The sequence below is a fragment of the Bos indicus genome, chromosome 5 (genome assembly GCF_029378745.1).
Source record: "Bos indicus isolate NIAB-ARS_2022 breed Sahiwal x Tharparkar chromosome 5, NIAB-ARS_B.indTharparkar_mat_pri_1.0, whole genome shotgun sequence".
In the NCBI taxonomy this organism is placed as follows: domain Eukaryota; kingdom Metazoa; phylum Chordata; class Mammalia; order Artiodactyla; family Bovidae; genus Bos; species Bos indicus.
In genome coordinates this window covers 26,741,194-26,761,576 of record NC_091764.1, presented here as the reverse complement: position 1 = coordinate 26,761,576, position 20,383 = coordinate 26,741,194, and the positions used below count along the sequence as shown (strand labels likewise).

The following is a 20,383-nucleotide window of genomic DNA, read 5'->3' as shown; positions in this document are numbered from 1 at the left end:
AAAGAGGAGAGTGAAAAAGTTGGCTTAAAGCTCAACATTCAGAAAACGAAGATCATGGCATCCGGTCCCACCACTTCATGGGAAATAGATGGGGAAACAGTGGAAACAGTGTCAGACTTTATTTTTTTGGGCTCCAAAATCACTACAGATGGTGACTGCAGCCATGAAATTAAAAGACGCTTACTCCTTGGAAGGAAAGTTATGACCAACCTAGATAGCTTATTCAAAAGCAGAGACATTAGTTTGCCAACAAAGGTTTGTCTAGTCAAGGCTATGGTTTTTCCTGTGGTCATGTATGGATGTGAGAGTTGGACTGTGAAGGCTGAGCACCGAAATGGATGCTTTTGAATTGTGGTGCTTGAGAAGACTCTTGAGAGTCCCTTGGACTGCAAGGAGGTCCAACCAGTCCATTCTGAAGGAGATCAGCCCTGGGATTTCTTTGGAAGGAATGATGCTAAAGCTGAAACTCCAGTACTTCGGCCACCTCATGCGAAGAGTTGACTCATTGGAAAAGACTCTGATGCTGGGAGGGATTGGGGGCAGGAGGAGAAGGGGCCGACAGAGGATGAGATGGCTGGATGGCATCACTGACTCGATGGACATGAATCTGAGTGAACTCCGGGAGTTGGTGATGGACAGGGAGGCCTGGTGTGCTTCGATTCATGGGGTTGCAAAGAGTTGGACATGACTGAGCGACTGATCTGATCTATAAAGTCAAACATATCTTTACCATAATACTGTTGCTGCTGCTGCTAAGTCGATTCAGTCGTGTCCGACTCTGTGTGACCCCAGAGATGGCAGCCCATCAGGCTCCCCCGTCCCTGGGATTCTCCAGGCAAGAACACTGGAGTGGGTTGCCATGTCCTTCTCCAATGCATGAAAGTGAAAAGTGAAAGTGAAGTCGCTCAGTCATGTCTAACTCTTCACGACCCATGGACTGCAGCCTAACAGGCTCCTCTATCCATGGGATTTTCCAGGCAAGAGTACTGGAGTTGGCTGCCATTGCCTTCTCCACCATAATACTACTAAGTAATAATAGCAAATAAGCTACTGATACACCCAACAATGTAGAAGAATTTTGAAACCATTATGTTGAAGAAAGAAGCTAGGGCAAAAAAGAAAGTACATAGTGTACAATTATATTCTGGGGAAACCCTAGACAAGATAAATATAATTTTTTCTAGAATCAATTCTAGAAGTCAGAAAGCAAGTCAGTGGCTGCCCACGGACTGAGGCGAGAGGGGAGTTGGCATGGATTGTTCAAAGGGAAGGGGCATGGGAAACTATTTAGGGTAATGTTCCGTATCTTGATTGTTGTGATGGTTACATGGATATATACCTTTGTCTAAACTCATCAAGATGCACATTTAAAATGAATGCATTTTATTGTATAAAAATTATACCTCACTGAAGTTGATTGTCTTCTATCTCAAAAGCAAGCAAACAAAAACATGACAACTGACAGGGAGAAAATATTTGACATATTGTTAACAAAGAATATGGCATATACATAAGAGCTTAAGTCAAAGGATTCAATAGAAAAATGGACAAGGTACATAAAGGACAACTCACAGAGGACAAAATACAAATGCACAATAACAGAAGACACCTGTTCTTGTAAATCTCAATTAATCAGGAAAAAACAAATTTCAATAATGGAATTGTTAGATTGACAGTTTTCTTTTTTTTTTTGTTTGTAATGTTTTAGCCTAAAGGCATTAGGGATCTTAATTCCCCAACCAGGGATGGAACCCCTGGCCTCTGCAGTGGAAGTGCAGAGTCTTAACCACTGAACCTCCAGGGAAGTCCCAACAGCAATTTTAAAAATTGTTTGAGCATTCAGGGAAATTATCACTTTCACAGTGTTGATATGAGTGCAACTGGAAATATTTTTGTTAGATAATTTGGCAGTGTATCAAAATTTTAAATATGTCTTGACTCTGCAATTCTTTCCTGGAGAACTCCATGGACAGAGGGACCTGGCAGGCTACAGTCTATGAGGCTGCAAAGAGTTGGGACAAGACTGAGCTACCAACACTTTCACTTACTTTCATACTGATAATACTGACATGTACTTAACTGTGTGCTGGGATTCCTACCATACTTCAACCATTCCACCCACTAAATACTCTTGTTTCCTCATTTTATAGATAAGGAAGAAAAGGAGGTTAAGTGACTTGCCCAAGGTCATAATAGCTACAGAGCCAGGATTCGCACCCGTCTCCAGAATCTGTACTCTGAACCATTATGCTGTACAGCTCTCCACTGTCCTAAATGCCATGTGCTGTGCTTAGTTGATCAGTTGTGTCCAACTCTTTGAGACTCCATGGACTGTAGCCTGCCCGGCTCTTCTGTCCATGAGGTTTCTCCAAGCAAGAATACTGAAGTGGGTTGCCATTTCTTCCTCAAGGGGATTTTCCCAACCCAGGGATCTGTAGCCTGCCCGGCTCTTCTGTCCATGAGGTTTCTCCAAGCAAGAATACTGAAGTGGGTTGCCATTTCTTCCTCAAGGGGATTTTCCCAACCCAGGGATCAAACCCAGATAGAAACCTGCTTTGGAGGCAGATTCTTTACCAACTGAGCCACCAGGGAAGCCCAGGAATACTGGAATGGGTAGCCTAGCCCTTCTCCAGGGGATCTTTCTGACCAAGAATTGAAATCAGGTCTCCTGCATTGCAGAAGATTCTTTACCATCTGAGTTACCTTAATCAACTATACTCCAGTATAAAATAAAAAGTTAAAAAGCCAGATATTTACTATCTATTATGTGGGGGGGGGGGGCAGGGTAGGTTAATGATGGGAGCAAACTGACTGTCTCAAATCTTATACAAAGACCTGATGTCATGTATTACTTGAGTAGTAAAAACAAAAATCAAGCAGATTGAAAGAAAGAAAGAAACCAACCCCACAACGAAAGCAAAAAAGATTGTCCACATTTCCACTTAATTTCTCTACAACTCTTCCAGATAAGTAATAATATTCTCATTTTATAGATGAGCAATTAAGGCTCCAAAAAGTTACTTGCCTCAAGTTACATACCTTCTAAGCCTGGATATGAACTTTGATCTGTGGCTCCAAGACCCAATTCACTTCTCTCCACTGGGCCTTTGGCAGTGAGAGTCCAGAGTCTTAACCACTGGACCACCAGAGAATTCCCAGAAATTGAGTTCTTGAACTACTAGTACAAGGAAGGCCACTCCAGGCACACATCTGTATGTGTGTAAATACGATGGCATGGAGCAAACCATTTGACATATTTTATGAATGATAGTTGAGTGGGAGAGCTTTGCTCTCTAGGTGAAAGGTTAATCCTGAAAAGATTTGATTGACTTGTACTGATAATGAAGCACAAGCTGGAAGATTGCCGGAAGAAATATCAATAACTTCAGACATGCAGATGACGCCACCCTCATGGTAGAAAGAGAAGAGGAACTAAAGGGCCTCTTGATGAAAGTGAAAGAGGAGAGTGAAAAAGCTGGCTTAAAACCCAACATTCAAAAAAATAAGATCATGACATCCGGTCCCATCACTTCCTGGCAAATAGATGGGGAAAAAATGGAAACAGTGACAGACTTTATTTTTTTGGGCTCCAAAATCACTGCAGATGGTGACTGCAGCTTGCCCCTTGGAAGAAAAGCTATGACCAACCTACTAGAGAGCATATTAAAAAGCAGAGAGATTACTTTGCTGACAAAGGTCCGTCTAGTCAAAGCCATGGTTTTTCAGTAGTCGTGTATGGATGTCAGAGTTGAACCATAAAGAAGGTTGAGTGCTGAATAATTGATGCTTTTGAACTGTTGTGTTGGAGAAGACCTTTGAGAGTCCCTTGGACTCCAAGGAGATCAAACCAGTCAATCCTGAAGGAAATCAGTCCTGAATATTCACTGGAAGGACTGATGCTGAAGCTGAAGCTCCAATACTTTGGCCACCTGATGTGAAGAGCCAATTAATTGGAAAAGACCCTGATGCTGAGAAAGACTGAAGGCAGGAGGAGAAGGGGACAACAGAGGATGAGAAAGTTGGATTGTATCCCTGACTTGAAGGACATGAGTTTGAGTAAACTCTGGGAGTTAGTGATGAACAGGGAAGCCTGGCGTGCTACAGTCCATGAGGTCACAAAGAGTGGGACAAGACTAAGTGACTGAACTGAACTGAACTGATGATGAGCTATTTCTTATCAATATAAGACTCCCTGGGGCTTATCTTGAAGAGGGTCAACTTGGAGATAAGGAATCCATTGTCTGTAGTAACAAGTAAACAATGTTGGGTTCACCTAAGATAGTGGCTAAGGATATGGAGAGGGAGGAAGGGATGAAATTGAGATATTTGTGGAATAAGATTGATGGGACTCAGTGACTGATGACAGAAGATGAGACTCAATGACTGAGGATGGTAGAGGTCTGAAGAGAGTACAAGTTTGTTGGGGAGAAAACTGAGCACAAGGTGCCTCAAAATGGAATCCTTTTCTGAATTCCCTGGTGGTCCAATGGTTAGGACTCTGCACTCTAACTGCAGAGAGCTTCCTTGGTGGCTCAGAGGTTAAAGTGTCTGCCCGCAATGCGGGAGACCCGGGTTCGATCCCTGGGCCGGGAATATCACCTGGAGCAGGAAATGGCAAAGCACTTCAGGATTCTTGCCTGGAGAATCTCATGGACAGAGAAGTCTGGTAGGCTACAGTCCATGGGGTTGCAAAGAGTCAGACACGACTGAGTGACTTCACTTACTCTAACTGCAGAGGGCCCAGGTTCAATCACCGGTAGGGGAACTAAGATCCCACAAGTTGCACAGGTAGGCCCCCAAAAAAGGATCCTTTGTGTACATATCTTTTTCATTGCCTGTAAGATAGGATATAATCCCCTGGAGGAGGAAATGGCAACTCACTCCAGTATTCTTGCCTGGAGAACTCCATGGACAGGGGAGCCTGGAGGACTACAGTTCATGGGGTCTCAAAGAGTCAGACATGACTGAGGGACTAAGCATTCATGCACGCAAGCACGCCTTTGAGACAGGATGTTATAATTAGCTGAGTATGAGTCAGCCTCCTCTACTAAGCCATGATTTCCTTAAGGGAGGACCATGTCTCCTTTGTTTCATCTTCCCCAGTGTCTACAGCTCTATCTTGTATAGAAACGTTCAACTCTGAATAAAAGTGCACAGCAGAGAGACTAGCGTTCGTTTGGGGAGCAAGGAATGGTGGGGGATACAATTATTTTTTATTTTTGGCTGTGTGGCTTGTGAGATCTCAGTTCCCAGACCAAGGATCAAACCTGGGACCCTGGCAGTGAAAACAGATACATCTTAACCAGTGGACCACCAAGAAATTCCTTGGTGGGGGATAATCACACAAACTGGGAGGCAGGAAGTTCTTCAGCTTAGTGCCTCCCTCTTCAGCCTTGGTCAGAAGCCTGCCCCTCGGGAAATCACTCCATTTTTTCCCCTGAGTCCTTTACTTTTCTGGGTTAGCCACAGTGTGTGATAGATGCTGTGATGCTGACTGGCTCACACATGGGTGGCTGCTGTGCAGGGAAGAGTATCTTCCTCAAATTCTACTACCACCACCCAGAAAAGGATTCTAAAAAGGTGCCACGGGAGGAGCCTCAGATTTCTACTCCCTTCTTCTAAGTCAACAAATACAAGAGAGACATGGCCAGAGGTGGCACATCTTTGGTACTATGCCATAGGCTGATAAAGCAGGGGCAAAAGAGAATAACCAAAGAAGTGTGAACTCCTGCAGTAAGGAAAGGAGATCATGGGCCTGAGACTTCAGCCATAAAAGGAGAAGTGAGGATTTCCCTGGTGGTCAGTGTATATGCTCCCAATGCAGGGGTTGTTGTTGTTCAGTCGCTCAGTATGTCCGACTCTTTGCAACCCCATGGACTGCAGCACGCCAGGCCTCCCTATCCTTCACCATCTCCCAGAGCTTCCTCAAATTCATGTCCATCGAGTTGCTGATGCCATCCGACTATCTTGTCCTCTGTCGTCTCCTGTTCCTCCTGCCTTCTATCTTTCCCAGCATCAGGGGCTTTTCCAATGAATCGGCTCTTTGCATCAGGTGGCCAAAGTATTGGAGCTTCAGCATCAGTCCTTCCAATTAATATTTGGGGTTGATTTCCTTTAGGATTGACTGGTTTGCTCTCCTTGCAGTCCAAGGGACTCCCAAGAGTCTTCTCCAACAACCACAGTTCAAAAGCATCAATTCTTCAGCGCTCAGCCTACTTTATGGTCCAACTCTCACATCCATATGTGACTACTTGAAAAACCATAGCAGGGGGCCCAGGTTCAATCACTAATCAGGGAACCAGATCCCACATACTGAAACTAAAAGATCCTGTGTGCCACAACTAATATCTGACACAACCAAATAATAAAAATAAACATTTAAAATTGGGAATTTTATTATTATTTAATTAGTTTAAAAACTATTTGTATTGCTAAAAAAGCATTTAAATCAGAATGGTGAAGAAAATGAATTTGATATAACTATCATCTGGACTTAACAATGATTACTATTCAGGAAGTGGGGTCAAAAAAGTAATTATGTTAATATTTGCCACATTTAGGTCAGTTAGTATTTATTTACTTATTATTTTTTGTGTGTGGCCTCACCATGCAGCTTGAGGGATCCTAGTTCCCTTGACCAGGGATCAAATCCTGGCCCCTATAGTGGAAACTCAAAGTCATAACCACTAAACTACTAGTGAATTCCCTCAGTTATTATTTTAAGTATTTTAATATAATTTACAGACATTTTGAGTTAAATTCTGAAATATTTTAATATGCATTGCTAATAAAAACTTGTTCTCATATAATCCCAATGCTCTTATGTTTCCCCCCAAATTAACAATCATTCCTTCAGTTCAGTTCAGTTGCTCAGTTGTGTCCAACTCTTTGTGACCCCATGGACTGCATCACGCCAGGCTTCCCTGTCCATCACCAACTCCCAGAGCTTGCTCAAACTCATATCCATCCAGTCAGTGATGCCATCCAACCATCTCATCCTCTGTTGTCCCCTTCTCCTCCTGCCTTCAGTCTTTCCCATTAATCATTCTCTAATATGACCTAATAGTCCATATTCAAAATTTCCCAACTATCCCCAAAAGATCTTTTTACTGTTGTAGTTTTGTTCAAAGTAAGATCATGTTGCTTGTGACTGTTTTGCCTCTTAAGTCTCTTTTAAGTAAGAGCAGCTCTTCCTCCTTTTCCATGCCATTGACTTGTTGAAGAAACAGTCACCCCAAATTGCCTTTGGAATTTTTCTAATTAGTTTCTTTGTGTTTTCACTTACCTTGTTCCTCCAGCCCCCACATTTTCTGCAAACTGGAAATTAGATCTAAAGAATTTCTTAGATTCAGGGAAGAATATTTGTTAGGTGAAGCAGTGTTTTTCTTATTGCCTTACATCAGGGCCACATAAAGCTCGTGGCTGGTGGTCTGGGGTTCTGTGTTTTTGAAGCTAGCTGGGGGGAAGCTAAGCCTGAGGGGATACAGGCAGTTAACCATCTATGGATCTGGAGGCTGAGCTCCCACTGGACCGCAGTCTCCGTGGTTGCTGCCCTTAGCAACACAGTGTGGGTTGAAGTCAGGGATGAGCCACTCAGGATCATCAGCTTGATGCTGGCAGCCTGGACTGGCCCAGTCCTCTGGGACAGGGATACCACACTGGCAGTTCTTCCTTTCAGCCCTGCTGTGTGCACCTTGCAGAAATGAGGAGACTAACCAGGCAAAATTCCCCAGGACTGAGGAGAGATAAACCATTTCAAGACCTGTTCACTGTGTCCTGCACTCTCCACTGTGGAGAGCAGGAAGCTTCCTCTTCTACTCTGGAATATTTGGTGGCAGCGGCGGCGGTGGTGGTGTGGCTCAGAAAATTCCTGCCTCTGTTAGCTCAGGTTTTCTTATCTTCTAACGTGCAGTTTCTGCTTTAAATATGTTTTGACTGATTTTAAAGTTTAGAATGTCAGGGCTGGAAGAACCCTTGTGGATCATCTGGACTAGCCCCTCACTCAAGTATCCTCATTCTCCCTTCTTAAAAACAGCTGCAGTAAGACAGTGAGAGCAGGATTGTTACCATGTAATTCTCCAGTCGACATTCACATTCTACTTTCTTCTTTTTTTAAAAATTTTTATTGAAGTCTAGTTAATTTACAGTATTTTGTTAGTTTCAAGTGTACAGCAAAATGACTGTTTTATATACATATATTCTTTTCCAGATTCTTTTCCATTATGGGTTATTACAAGATGAGTATAGTTCTCTGTGCTATATAGCAGGTCCTTGTTGTTCATCTATTTTATATATAGTAGTGAGTATATACCCACTCCAGTGTTCTTGCCTGGAGAATCCCAGGGACGGTGGAGCCTGGTGGGCTGCCGTCTCTGGGGTCGCACAGTCAGACAGGATTGACTTAGCAGCAGCAGCAGCAGCAGTGAGTATATGTTAATCCAAAATTCTAATTTATCCTTCCCCACCCCGGCCCCCACCACTATCCCCTCTGGTAACCGTAATTTTTTTTTTTCTATGTCTTTGAGTCTATTTCTGTTTTGTAAACATGTTCATTTGTACCATATTTTTAGATCCCACATACAAGTGATATGATATTTGTTTTTCTCCGTCTGGCTTATTTCACTTAATGTAATAATCTCTAGGTCCATCCATCACATGCCACCTTCTTATCTTTACCATGATCAGGTTCCCCTTGTTCCACGCTGCTGCTGCTAAGTCGCTTCAGTTGTGTCCAACTCTGTGTGACCCCATAGACGGCAGTCCACCAGGCTCCCCCGTCCCTGGGATTCTCCAGGCAAGAACACTGGACTGGGTTGCCATTTCCTTCTCCAATGCATGAAAGGGAAAAGTGAAGGTGAAGTCGCTCAGTCGTGTCGGACTCTTCGAGACCCCATGGACTGCAGCCTACCAGGCTCCTCCACCCATGGGATTTTCCAGGCAAGAGTACTGGAGTGGGTTGCCATTGCCTTCTTCACTCTTGTTCCACAGTATACCACTTATTTTTTCTTCATCTTAAACAATAACACCTGTGAAATGATAGGCTTCATAGGTAGTTAAATTTATTTCTAAAAATTTATTAAAAGAAAACATACAAAAATGTTCACTGCCACCACACTTTGGGAAAGAAATGCTAGAGAAAAATTTGCATCAGGGAGTCCCACCTCACTCTGTCTTGAGACCTTGGTTGGACACACTTCTTAAGTCCTAAATTTATTTCCCAATCAGTAAGAGACTTCCCTGGTGGCTCATGTGGTAAAGAATCCGCCTGCAATGCAGGAGACCAGGGTTTGATCTCTGGGTGGGGAAGATCCCTTGGAGAAGGGAAGGCTACCCTCTCCAGTATTCTGGCCAGGAGAATTCCATGGACAGAGGAGCCTGGCAGGCTACAATCCAAGGGGTCGCAGAGTTGGACACAACTGAGTGACTTTCACACACAACAAAGAGACACTATACTATCTACAAGTATCAGTTACTAGCTGTGAGTGGCTGAAGGTTAAGCTCTTAGTGGAAAACACCCAGGGACCTTTGTCCAGGAACCTCTGATCGCCTACAATGGTGGCGGAGGGGAATGCAGAGAGAAGTCAGGCTGTGGTAAAGGTTACCTCTAGGCTGGGGATCAAGCCTCAGGGTAGCGGTGGGAAAACGTCTCTTGGAAGCAAAAGCCTGTAAAGCTCCGGCCCTCTCCACCATCTCTCTGGGCACCCCAAGGAGGCATGAACATGCCGTGCCAGAGCCTTTTCCCAACAGGAACCACCCACTCGCCTAGGGGACAGTGAAAACTTCCGGAAGAAGAGAGGAAAAGTCAGGTGTTAAGTCTCTAGGAGCTTCAGCGGGCTTCTGGGGCTCGAGGGAGGGAGGGCAAAGCAGGAAGGAGGGGTTTGCGGTTGGGGAGAGCCAGCTGGTCCACCCCTAGCCGGAAACTGGGGGTGGAGAGGCCCAGGCCCGGCGCACGCCCGTCTTCCAGCTCCAGACTGGGTCCCAGAGGCCGGCAAACCCCACCCCGCTCCTCTGGGTACCTCGTGGCCCAGGCGGGTTTGTTTATGTATCCAGCTCCCTCCACCCCCAGCCCGGCCCTCCGCCCGCCCTCCGAGTGGCCCCGTGGGAGGGGGAAACCGGGCGAGCCCCAGGCCGGCCCCCTCCGGTCCCCTCCCTTTCCTTCCTCCAGCCTGGGCTTTGGATGCCCGGGGAGGGCAAGTCCTTTTTATAGACCTGTTGAGCCAGTCGGGGCCAGTCTCCTTACTGGGAGTGGGAAGCTGGGGGGTGGCTCAGCTCTTTCCTCAACTCTGGATTCTGGAGAGAACTCAGGGCTTCTTGTCCCAGGAGAGGAAAGAGAAAAGGAAACTGCTTCATTTTTGGTTAAAAGGGGAACTTTTTTTTTTTAATGCTGTCAGGCAGGACCCCACTCACCCTTGGGGTGCAGAGGTCCGGGGCCGAGTGCGGGTGGGGGAAACTGGTGAGCGTAACTTGGCAATAAGCACAGGTTTCCAGGACTGGTGAGCAGAGGAGCCAGAAAAGGTTAGATATTTGGGGTGAGGGAAATGTTTTGATTATGTGTTTGTTTTTAGCTGGAGTGCCTAGGGGTCAGATTTAATTGTTCAGTGAAGCGGCTTTTTCACAGTGGGGTACAGACTCCTCTCTGAATCTCTCGGGTGCCTCCAGCTTGCCTCCTCTAGCTCTCAAGAGTGCAGATGGATTGTGTCTCTGGACAGTTTCTCTTCCTATCTTTCTCACTATCCCTTAAACCACCTCTGCTTTTATTTGCCAAAAGGTGGGTTCTTCAAGCTGCAGGGACCATGAACTGAGTTTATTGTCAGGCCTGTTCTTGCAGTCTTCAGAAAAGAATATTCCAGAAAGTTGGGCCAGAGTTCAGCTCCAACAATAACTAGGGTTCTTGAGGATGCCTCTCAGCTCTAAAAAGAAACCCCTCCCCCCAGCCTTTCTTTATTCTCCAGCACCTTTAAGACCACCAGAGCCACGGACCAGGACTAGTTGTACTGTTACTAGCTGCCTTCTTAGTACCAGGCAGGGATGAACCTGAACGCTTCTTAGATAAGGAAACAAACCCAGCAAAGATGCAGAATGAGTCACTTTAAATAATAATAGTAAAGAATATCTGTAGCCTGTCCTGAATTTCTCATCAACAGGTTCTGAGCTTCTCAAAGAAACCTGACTTCTTAGAGTTCTTAGTTACCTGGTTTTCAGGGTCTTGAAAAGACTGAGGGATGTATGATGATCCATTTATCTTCTCCAGTCACCAGTTACTTTGTAAATGACCTGAAATGTGCATGATGTGAAAAATCAAGATTTTCTGAGACTTTATTTTCTTGTCAGGGATTCTTTTATCTTTCTAAGATAAAGCTTCTTTATCTTAGAGTAGGTATGACAGGTAAACAGAATTTTAGTCAATGTGTTTTGTTCTTAACAGCTGTTGTTGAAAGTTTACCAAGAAGGAAGTTTACAATGACGTTATAAAAGAAGAGTTTTGAATCATTTGCATATTTTAATTTGTAAAATATTCCTGTTACCAGATTGCTAAATGGGAAATCGCTAAAATCAAAGAGTATCTTCAAAATCAGGTTTGACTTGAAAAAGGCAACCAACCCAAGGCTGAGAATCAATCCTTGGCGTTGTACTATCTGAAGACCTATTCAGAATTTGGGGGACTGGCCTTCCCCTTTCACTTATCAAGTGTTTACTGTGAGCTATATCCTAGGCCTTGAGGATACATAGGGAAAAGGCATCACTTCCGGCCCTCAAGATTACTTTGACTGGAGATGTGATATTTAGATACCTTTAATGGATGTATGTAAAAAGAGCATGGTGGATAGAGTTTACAGTAACTGGGGGAGTTAGCAAAGACTGCATTACAATTCATTTTTATCAAAGATAAGAGTTATGAGCCCAGAAGGAGGACCAGCTCAGTGAACTGTACTTTTAAATTTTGGAGACCCAAGAAAGCATGTTTTAGTGGAAAACTTCAACAAAGAACAAAACGAAGGCTAAGAGTGTAGTAGACAGGGAAGGTGAGCCTGAATAGGTGCAGGGCAGACCGATGACCACACTGGAGTGTTAGCACTGAGTGCCTGTGTTCTTATGAGTGGTTTTGAATGAAGACAACCCTCAATCCACATGGCTTTTTTTAAACACAGTCATTAGGAGTTATTTAAATGATTTCACAAACAGTTATGAAGACAAACTTGAAACAAGTTTATTCATTTTTGTTGTTGTTGTTTAGTCGAAAGAAAATCTGTTCAGGTTTTCACAGATGAATTGGACAACATGTCCATTTGCTCTCAGAAACTGTTAATAAACAAGCTTATGTTGAGGACATCCCTCACAGGCCAGGTTCTGAATTCTGTCTCGTCCTGGAGAAGCAAAGAGAGTACTGTGTAAAGGAGTGTGGCTCTTGAACTTCTGGGTCTAAAGCTAGGTCTTTTTTATCATTACCTGGAATAAAACCAAACCCTAGTTCCCATTTTTGGCTTAGACCAGCTTAGAACTATTGGGAAAAGAAAAAAAAAAAAAGCTTTGAAACTAAACAAAACAGTCATAATTTAAAGTACTGGAGAAGAGCATGACAATTTCTTACATTGGTTGAAAGGATTAAATTAGAAATGTTCAGAGGACTGCGCCACAGTTTTAGTTCCTCCTCCCTCCACCCGCCTCAGCAAGTTTGGGTGTGGTCTTTTGCTAAATACACTAAACAGCTGTTGGAATCTCCAGAGCTTGGTTTACAAAGATGAGCAATGCAGCTTCTTCCCTCCAGGAAGTTTCTTTCCTTCTGGAAGTTTCTTCTCTCAAGTTTCTTCCTTTAGTGCTTCTTAAACTGTGATTTAGGGACTAATCACCTGAAAGAGTTGTGTTGTCTTGTCCCTCTCCAGAGACTATCATTTACTAGACCTAAGATGAGGTCTAGGAATCTACCTTTTTTTAAAAAAGCAGTCCAGAGGATACAGATAAAGATTCCCTGATATTCTATTTTGAGAAACTTTGACTTAGAGATGCTAGTAATAGAAATGTAATGCGATGTTTTGTAATAAAGTTATAAAAGAAGATGATACCATGTAAGCTCTCCAGGAAGTACCTGCAGGATTTTTTTTTAAGAGCTAGAAGGAAACAAAAAGCTTTTCTTAAAAAAAAAAAGTTTATTAAGCCCATTTTAAAAATTAAGCTCAATTTTATAAATGGTTATACAGGCATTATTCATTTAAGAACTTACAGACTTTCGGTGGGATTATTCTGAGTTGAAATTTGGCATAACTCATTAGCTTTGTGATCTTTGGGAAGTTACTTCCTAGCATCAATTTCTTAACTTAAAAAATACTTACTAATATCTCAACGTACAAAATACTTACTAATAGCCTCTAATACTTACTAATAACTTCCTCATGAGAATGACATTAGGAATGCAAGATACCTAGCTGATCTAGGCACTTAACTGTAGGCTTTTACCTTCTGGCCTTGCCCAGAGAAACATGAAGCCTCAGTTTCGGGGAATCCAGACTTTAAAACATGACAGCATCAAGTGCTTAACTGTAGATAATGAAGTGACAACATATAACATACAAGTGAAAAAAGATATGACCTTGTCACGTTATTGACAAGTCACCCAGGCAGCTGCCACAAAAACTAGGATAAAGGAAAGGCAGAATGGGAGGCCAGAAATTCAGGAAAAATCCTTTTATGCACTTGCAAAAAGCAAGAACTTTATTTTGCTACTTTGCTTACAGCGTATTTACAATTAAGGGGGCAGCGGCAGCGGAAAGTGGCTTATAGCATCTTGATTATGGGAGGTTCTCCAACATAATTTAGCTTCAAATGCAAGCTCTTGAAAAGTTAACCCGCCTTAAGTAGCCAGCACCAGACAAATTGGGAGAATTTAATAAAATGGCGTTTGCTGGAGTCTCACAAAGACCTCGCAAATCGGTCAGCGCGTTAACTGGCTGTGTGAGAACTCTCACCAGAGCTCTTGCGCCTGTACCCACAGGGCTTACACCACATTCAGAGGCATCCGCCTGCCTCTCCGCCCACCCCTAAAGGGGTGAGACTCGAGAACTACTTTTAAGAGCGGTTAAATTAAGACTCAAACGAGCCTTGGTGTCAAAGCAGAACTTTGCGCCGAGTGGCTCGGCCTGACACTTGTTGAGCTGCACGGTTCAGCTGAAGCGTTGCTACCTAATCACTGTAAAGACGTCCCCAGAGGAGGGCCAAAATGGCGACGGACTCCTCTTGGCACAGCCCTGTTCCCTCCCGGCTCTGGTAACGCCCATCGGCCAAGAGGAGGCGGTGGCTGACTTTCCCCCCAGCCACCTCATTGGACCGAACGACTGAGGCAGAGGCCAATTCTCCTCTGCCCACTCCAGGTTCTTGCCCTCAGAGCTCACGCGGCGCTCAATTGGCTTTTATACATGTCAATTTGCGTCCTATCGCGTCTCTTTTCAGTGTTAATCCAATCATAACTTTCCTGGCTGCCCGCCTGATTTCTGATTGGTTTTGATCTGCTTCATCCTATCCCATTCCTGTCTACTTCTTACCTCCTCCCACTAGGACTTTGCCCAGGCACGTCCAAGCTTCTGGTTGGCTGTTGTTCTGTCATTCCAATGAAAGCTCTTCCAATCCCTACTAATCACGGAGCCCGCCTGGCAGTTGACTGGCTTCTTCCCCAAGCCCATCATCTTTAGTTCCTGCCCACCTTCACTTCCTGCCTCTTTCATTGGCCTCTAAAACTGAGAGGCAGATCTTTTGGGGCGGACACCACGCACGCAACTTTGTCTTACACGCCTTAGAGAGCAAGCGAGCCTTAGCATTGGGCAATCTGCCCGTCTTTCTTCTGCAAGTCCCTCCTTTCTCCCTCCCTCATTGGGCGGGGCAGCAGTAAAGGGGCGGGGCCTAGGCCGGGCTTGTGGCGCGCTGCTCCCTCCTCCTTACCCCCCCCTCCCTGTCCGGTCCGGGTTCGCTTGCCTCGTCAGCGTCCGCGTTTTTCCTGGCCCCCCCCAACCCCCCCGGACAGGACCCCCTTGAGCTCGTCCCTCAGCTGCTACCATGAGCGGTAAGGATGAGTCCACTCCAAGCTTAGGGGTGGGAGGGGAGTGAGGGGGCGCGCGCGAGGGCCGACCGGGCGGTCCCCGCCGTGAGGGGGGGCGGGCGGGAGGCGGCGGCGGCGGCCTTGGTCCCGCCCGGGGCGGAGGGAAGGGAGGGAGAAGGGGCAGTGGCGGGGCCTCCGAGGAGGAGGAGGGGGATGGGCCACCCGCCCCGGGGGAGGGGGCAGCGTGGCCTCGCCCGCCCCCTGCCCGCCCCGGCCACGGGGGACGGGCCTTACCCCCCACTACTCGGCTGCCCGCCTGAGGCTCCTCCTGCCGGGGGCTGGAGCCGCGGGGGCGGCCCGAGCAGAGCAGGCCCCGCCCGGGCCAACCGCCTCCCTGGTCCGCCCTCTGGTCGCCGCCGGCCCCAAGGCCCTCCTCCCTTCCCCCCCTGCCTTAGATTACCCCTCCCCCCGTAAATTACCCCTCCCCCCTACCGTCCCGCCCTTTCCACGCCCCACACCCCGAAACCGCCCTTTCCCTCTAGGGCCCGCCCTCTAGCCGCCCCGAATCGCTTGATTTCTAACCCCTGGACCTCTTTAGCCCCTTATTAATATTTATAAATGTTTCCCCACTCAAACTTTTTATCTGTTCTTTTCCCCTTTCTCCTCCTTTCCTCTTGTTACTTTTTACACTTGAGATTTTCTCTTTCTCCATTTCCTTTGACCCTAGTTTTTAGCAAACTTTCCATCCACCCACATGTTTTATGCCTTATCTATCCTTTTTTTCCCCCAGGTTCCTTTTTCAACATGCCCACCGACCCTCGTATTTCCTGTACCAAAGGCACCTTTTCAGTGTTTTCTGACTTTAATTTTGTGCAAGGGAGAATTGAGGTCCGGTTTTGGCATCACTGAGCCTAGATCACATCCTACTGGTCTGCAACTGTTCCTTCTCCCCGAATCGTTTTTTTAATACTGGCGCCTTTCACCTTCCTGTTAGTCATTTGTTTCATCACAGCCTCTTTTACCCTTTCTCACTTGACCTTTTGCTTTCTCCAATTTTAAGTTATTTTAAAATTATTTTTAGACCAAGATCACTCCATGGATGAAATGACAGCAGTGGTGAAGATTGAAAAAGGAGTTGGTGGCAATAACGGGGGCAATGGAAATGGTAGTGGTGCCTTTTCTCAGGCTCGAAGCAGCAGCGCAGGCAGTAGCAGCAGCAGCGGAGGAGGAGGGCAGGTAAGTGATGATCCTGACAGAATGGGGAAGGTGCTGAGAGGCTGTAAATATCCTTAGATGACTGTCTTTTTACAAAAAAATTTTTGGGGAAGGGCTAAACCATTTTCTAGATAGGGAAGTAAGCACAGCTAGACAAGTGACTTGGAGATCCCCCTGAATGAGAGTTTCAACAGTATAGATAGATCCAACTTTTTGTTTGGTTGGGTTTTTCTTTTTTTTCCCCTTTTGCACTGTTACACTGCCCCCTGGTCTGGCAAATGGGTATCACTAAAGTAACTCCTTTCCTCTCCCTTATTTCTGGCCAGGAATCCCAGCCATCCCCTTTGGCTCTGCTGGCAGCAACTTGCAGCAGAATTGAGTCACCCAATGAAAACAGCAACAACTCCCAGGGCCCAAGCCAGTCAGGGGGCACAGGTGAGCTTGACCTCACAGCCACACAACTTTCCCAGGGTGCCAATGGCTGGCAGATCATCTCTTCCTCCTCTGGGGCTACCCCTACCTCGAAGGAACAGAGTGGCAGCAGTACCAACGGCAACAATGGCAGTGAGTCTTCCAAGAATCGCACGGTCTCCGGTGGGCAGTATGTTGTGGCTGCCACTTCCAACCTTCAGAACCAGCAAGTCCTGACCGGACTACCTGGAGTGATGCCTAATATTCAGTATCAAGTAATCCCACAGTTCCAGACCGTTGATGGGCAACAGCTGCAGTTTGCTGCCACTGGGGCCCAAGTGCAGCAGGATGGTTCAGGTCAGATACAGATCATACCAGGTGCAAACCAACAGATCATCACAAACCGAGGAAGTGGAGGCAACATCATTGCTGCTATGCCAAACCTACTCCAGCAGGCTGTCCCCCTTCAAGGCCTGGCTAATAATGTACTCTCAGGACAGACTCAGTATGTGACCAACGTACCAGTGGCCCTGAATGGGAATATTACCTTGCTGCCTGTCAACAGCGTTTCTGCAGCTACCTTGACTCCTAGCTCTCAGGCAGTCACGATCAGCAGCTCTGGGTCCCAGGAGAGTGGCTCACAGCCTGTCACCTCAGGGACTGCCATCAGTTCTGCCAGTTTGGTATCTTCACAAGCCAGTTCCAGCTCCTTTTTCACCAATGCCAATAGCTACTCAACAACTACTACCACCAGCAACATGGGAATTATGAACTTTACCACCAGCGGATCAGCAGGGACCAGCTCTCAGAGCCAGACACCCCAGAGGGTCAGCGGGCTGCAGGGATCTGATACTCTGAACATCCAGCAGAACCAGACATCTGGAGGTTCACTGCAAGCAAGTCAACAAAAAGAGGGAGAGCAAAACCAGCAGACACAGCAACAACAACAAATTCTCATCCAGCCTCAGCTGGTTCAAGGCGGACAGGCCCTTCAGGCCCTCCAAGCCGCCCCATTGTCAGGGCAGACCTTTACAACTCAAGCTATCACCCAGGAAACCCTCCAGAACCTTCAGCTTCAGGCTGTTCCAAACTCTGGCCCCATCATCATCCGGACACCAACAGTGGGGCCCAATGGACAGGTCAGCTGGCAGACTCTTCAGCTGCAGAACCTCCAAGTTCAGAACCCACAAGCCCAGACAATCACCTTGGCCCCAATGCAGGGTGTTTCTTTGGGGCAGACCAGCAGCAGCAGTACCACCCTTACACCTATTGCCTCAGCTGCCTCCATCCCTGCCGGCACAGTCACTGTGAATGCTGCTCAGCTCTCCTCCATGCCTGGCCTCCAGACCATTAACCTCAGTGCATTGGGTGCTTCAGGAATCCAGGTGCACCAGCTTCCAAGCCTGCCCTTGGCGATAGCAAATGCCTCAGGTAAGACTTGAGATCTTTTGCATTTATCTCTAGAGCTACTTAGCATCTCAGCTGAAACCATTGAGTCTAAAGAAGAGGGAGTAGAATCTTTTGAGGGCAGTACTTCTGAGGGCAAGTCAGTTAGAGAAATAGAAATGATTCTAAGTCATTTGGAGCTGACTTAATAAAACTTTTTCCTCTTCAGTTACTCTGTCCAGAAAGGAGCATCTCTGGGCAGTGTCTTTGGGGTCTCTGTACATTCAGTGCCTGGTACTACAGTACAAGAGTGGGCAAACTTTTTCTGTAAAGGGCCAGATAGTAAATAGTTTAGGCCTTATGGGCCACATAAGTTCTCAATTACGTGTACTTTTTTGTTTTTGCAACCTTTTAAAAATATAAAATGTTCTTACCTTAAGGGCCTTATTTGGCTTGAGGGTTCTTCTCTGCAGACAGGAATGGATTATAAACTTATCTGTAGGGCAGTTATTAAATCATCAGATATTTCTCACAAACTGTAAGCAGGGGAAAACTGATGGATTCCAAAGGACTTCAACAAAATAAGTTCCCTGGTTAATCTTTTAGTTAACCAGAAGAGCCTACCCTTTGAGGTTTAATTTTTTCAACTCCTACTTAGCTTGAAAGTATTAATGTGTATTTTTAATAAGCTTCCTAGGTGATTTTCTTTTGTTTTGTTTCTTAAGCCTCCTAGGTAGTGATTCTAATACTTTCTAGATTAGAGAGCCACTTTCTAGACTGCTTTGAAAGTAGCGTATGGTTGAAAGGTGGAAGAGAACAGAAGTGGGGCACAGAGTGGAGTGGGGAGATGGAGTTGAAAGGAATTAGAAGTAAGGACTTTGAGGGGGAAAGAGAATTGTCAAGGAAGGAGGTGTATATATTGGAATGTATGTTGAATCAGTTGACACTATTCAGTCATATATTTTGAACTATATTTTACTAGTATTGGTTAATTTGAAATTTAAAACTGTTTAAAACTGTAAGAATTTATTTAGAGTTTATCATTTTAAATTTCATGGTGATAGAACTAATCTTTAATGATCATGGTGATAGAACTAATCTTGAATGAAGCACATTAGGATACATAGGCATCTTTACATTCTGGGATGATATATAGAAATTATGAGAAGTAGTTTAATACCACTGAACTTCTACTTCTGTTGGTGTATCTGTGGATTTGTTAATTGTTTACTTTTATTATAGAGTTCTTATTCTGTTTAGATTGGCTCTTACGTAAGAGAGGGTAACAAATAGGCAACCATATTTCCTGCCTCCTGCAGTTGAGGAAAATCTGTGGTGGGGAGGTCTGCTCAAGTTCACCACTTGTATGTTGAAAATTACTACATTTTGAGCCTTAACAGACAGAAATTTTCTTAGTGAATTGGAGATCTTAAAATAGAAGCTTAGAGCTGAAAGAGACCTTAGGAATCATCTCATACGCCTGCCTTATTTTCCAGATAAGGACTTTGAGATACTGGGAAGCACATACGTTATGAGACTACTTGCTGTTCTAGTCTGGAGCATTCATTACCTATTAATTTTAACTTGGGACATCCTTTAAATTGTTAAAAATCTTTTGGAAAAGATATCTTTTGTTACTTTGAAATTTAAGGCTATAGAGCTGGCAAGTGTTTATAGGCCAAAAATTATGTGAGTAGAAATGGGAAAAGTTTAATAAAAACTGAACCTAACAGCTTGGAAAATTAGACACTTTCTGGGTAATCTACGTTTGTGTGTTTGTTTTCTCTTTGCCCTTAAGTTATTGAGATTGTTGTAGATAGTATTAATTTGGATCCTTGCAATGTGTAAACGGTTTATAACTGGAGCTCTAAGGAACAGTTATGAGACACTTTCATTGCTAAATCATGGTCTGGGGAAGTCTGCCATTTACTTTGTCATAGAATAGGGCTACCTTCCTAGCTGTTATTGATGGTCTCTGAGCTCTAGAAAACACATGTCTTTTTAAGATAGTAACAGCTTGACATTCACTAAGAAGAGAATGAAGCTTTGAAAGGCCATTTTGTGAGAGTTGAGATTGCTTTATTCATAGTGGTTTTTGAAGATACGTGTTTCCTCCTTTCTGGTTAGTCATAGTTGTGCAATGTTTTTTCCCCTTCAATTGATCTGACTTCAGCCTTAATGAAAGATAATGCAGTCATTTCCTGGAAGCTTAGTGCTCTTTAGCTGTTGCCTGGCTGCTACAAAGTCTCTCATTTTACCTGTTTTTCTGGTATACAGTTATTTTATTAGAAAAACTCAGCCTCTTGGCAGTATGATGTAGTGGAAAGAGCCATGAATATGAATTCA

At 44.9% G+C, this 20,383-nt stretch overlaps 1 protein-coding gene and 1 long non-coding RNA gene across 4 annotated transcripts in view; one reads left to right on the top strand and one right to left on the bottom strand.

Annotated features, from left to right (window-relative positions):
• Positions 1 to 12,183: 12,183 nt before the first annotated feature.
• LOC109559036 (uncharacterized) lies at positions 12,184 to 15,456 on the bottom strand. Its single transcript, XR_002180704.2, has 3 exons — positions 15,320 to 15,456; positions 14,535 to 14,726; positions 12,184 to 12,365 (listed from the first exon to the last, which is right to left on the bottom strand). It is a non-coding gene; the product is annotated as an uncharacterized lncRNA (long non-coding RNA).
• Positions 14,916 to 20,383, top strand: part of SP1 (Sp1 transcription factor) — a 44,890-nt gene continuing 39,422 nt past the window's right edge. The window contains exons 1-3 of one of the 3 annotated variants that reach the window (XM_019960460.2): positions 14,916 to 15,049; positions 16,107 to 16,261; positions 16,711 to 18,082. In XM_019960460.2, the coding sequence (XP_019816019.1) occupies positions 15,043 to 15,049; positions 16,107 to 16,261; positions 16,711 to 18,082 (1,534 nt within the window). In that variant the 5' untranslated portion in view covers positions 14,916 to 15,042. Of the gene's footprint in view, positions 15,050 to 15,558; positions 16,015 to 16,106; positions 16,262 to 16,566; positions 18,083 to 20,383 lie in introns of those variants that run through there. The other 2 variants (XM_019960458.2, XM_019960459.2) reach the window with 2 other exon arrangements.